At 33.8% G+C, this 1,263-nt stretch overlaps 1 protein-coding gene across 1 annotated transcript in view; it reads left to right on the top strand.

The window, feature by feature from the left end:
• The first annotated feature begins 508 nt into the window (after positions 1-508).
• LOC112147213 (protein zyg-11 homolog) overlaps positions 509-1,263 on the top strand; it is a 9,283-nt gene continuing 8,528 nt past the window's right edge. The window contains exon 1 of the mRNA XM_024273437.2: positions 509-733. Coding sequence (XP_024129205.1) covers positions 731-733 — 3 coding nt within the window. The 5' untranslated portion in view covers positions 509-730. The remainder of the gene's footprint in view (positions 734-1,263) is intronic.

Below are 1,263 nucleotides of genomic sequence, written 5' to 3'. Positions count from 1 at the left end.
GTTGGAGTGGTTTCTGGTGATAACTTATTTGATTTGTTATTCAGTGTTTGAGCTGGAATATCTGGAACATTTTTCATTGACAAGAGCAGGTTCCTAAAGTCTATTTATATTTAACACATTCTGTTAAGAGATTTCTTTAAATTTCAAATCACTAACTTTATGAAAAACAAAATGCCAGAGAGCATTTTTTATTGAAGATAGCAAGTTGTATGAAAACCTATTTATTATATTATTATTTTTCATTATTGTATTGTTTATATATATTTATTATATTACATTTATTTCTAAATATTATATTATTTATGTATATATTATTTATATATTTATTGATTTTTATTAATATTTATATCGTGTTTGATTGTATTTTTTGCTTTTTTACGTCTATCTGTTCTGTCCATATGGTTCTGAGTTTAATGTTTTGAAGTTTTTAATAAAAAATAAAAAAATTAAAAACTCCACTTTTCCTGCCGATGTCGGTTGATGACGTCACATCTTCTAGCCAATCGCGAGCAAGTCAGTGACGTTTTTGGACGCTCGACAACCACGAGCGCTTTACTGCAATCCTGAAGAGAGGAACCTACTATTGCTACTTTTTGTTTCTTTTCCAGACAGAAAAGTCACCGAGAAGTTCAACAATGAAACAATTTCTTTTAAATTCAATTAAAAAGTAACTGAATGATGTTTTAAGTTATTTATTATATTTTTTGGGCCGACTTTTCACTTTTCCAGCATGGTAAGTCCCCCTCCCCCTATTTGACATGAAGTCTTGTTTTCCCCAGCGGTAGTTCGGGCGGTAAACACGCAGAAGGTTCGTTTGTTTTGCTTCACTTTGCCCCGTCTGGATTAGGTGATTTAAAGGGCTTTAGTCGGTGCGGTGGTTCGTCTAAATTTAGCCTCCTGTGATCTGAGAGCCCGTATCACGGTTGATCTGTTGATCCCCAGCAGGAGGACGCTCTCTTTATGTGCTCAAAAACTGATGATATGCAAACATGACTGTATTTTTCCTGGGTCATGTCACTTAAAGAAGCACAGCCCATGCCTGAACGAATGAAATATTCTCTTTAAAAGCTTTATTTTTGACATATTAGCATAAAAAATTGAATTTAAGTTACATTTATTAACCTATGAAGGTCTAAATGTGGAAAGACACACTACAGGCTGATCCAGCTTTAATTAACCGAGGTGAAGTTAGTTGGATATTGGATATTCGACAGACATTCGCTCTGGGTGTAGTTAGGGACCGTCAACAAATTAAAGTTTTAC

The sequence above is a fragment of the Oryzias melastigma genome, linkage group LG17 (genome assembly GCF_002922805.2).
Source record: "Oryzias melastigma strain HK-1 linkage group LG17, ASM292280v2, whole genome shotgun sequence".
Lineage (NCBI taxonomy): Eukaryota > Metazoa > Chordata > Actinopteri > Beloniformes > Adrianichthyidae > Oryzias > Oryzias melastigma.
Note: the sequence above shows the minus strand (reverse complement) of the source record. Positions and strands in the feature narration are given on the sequence as shown.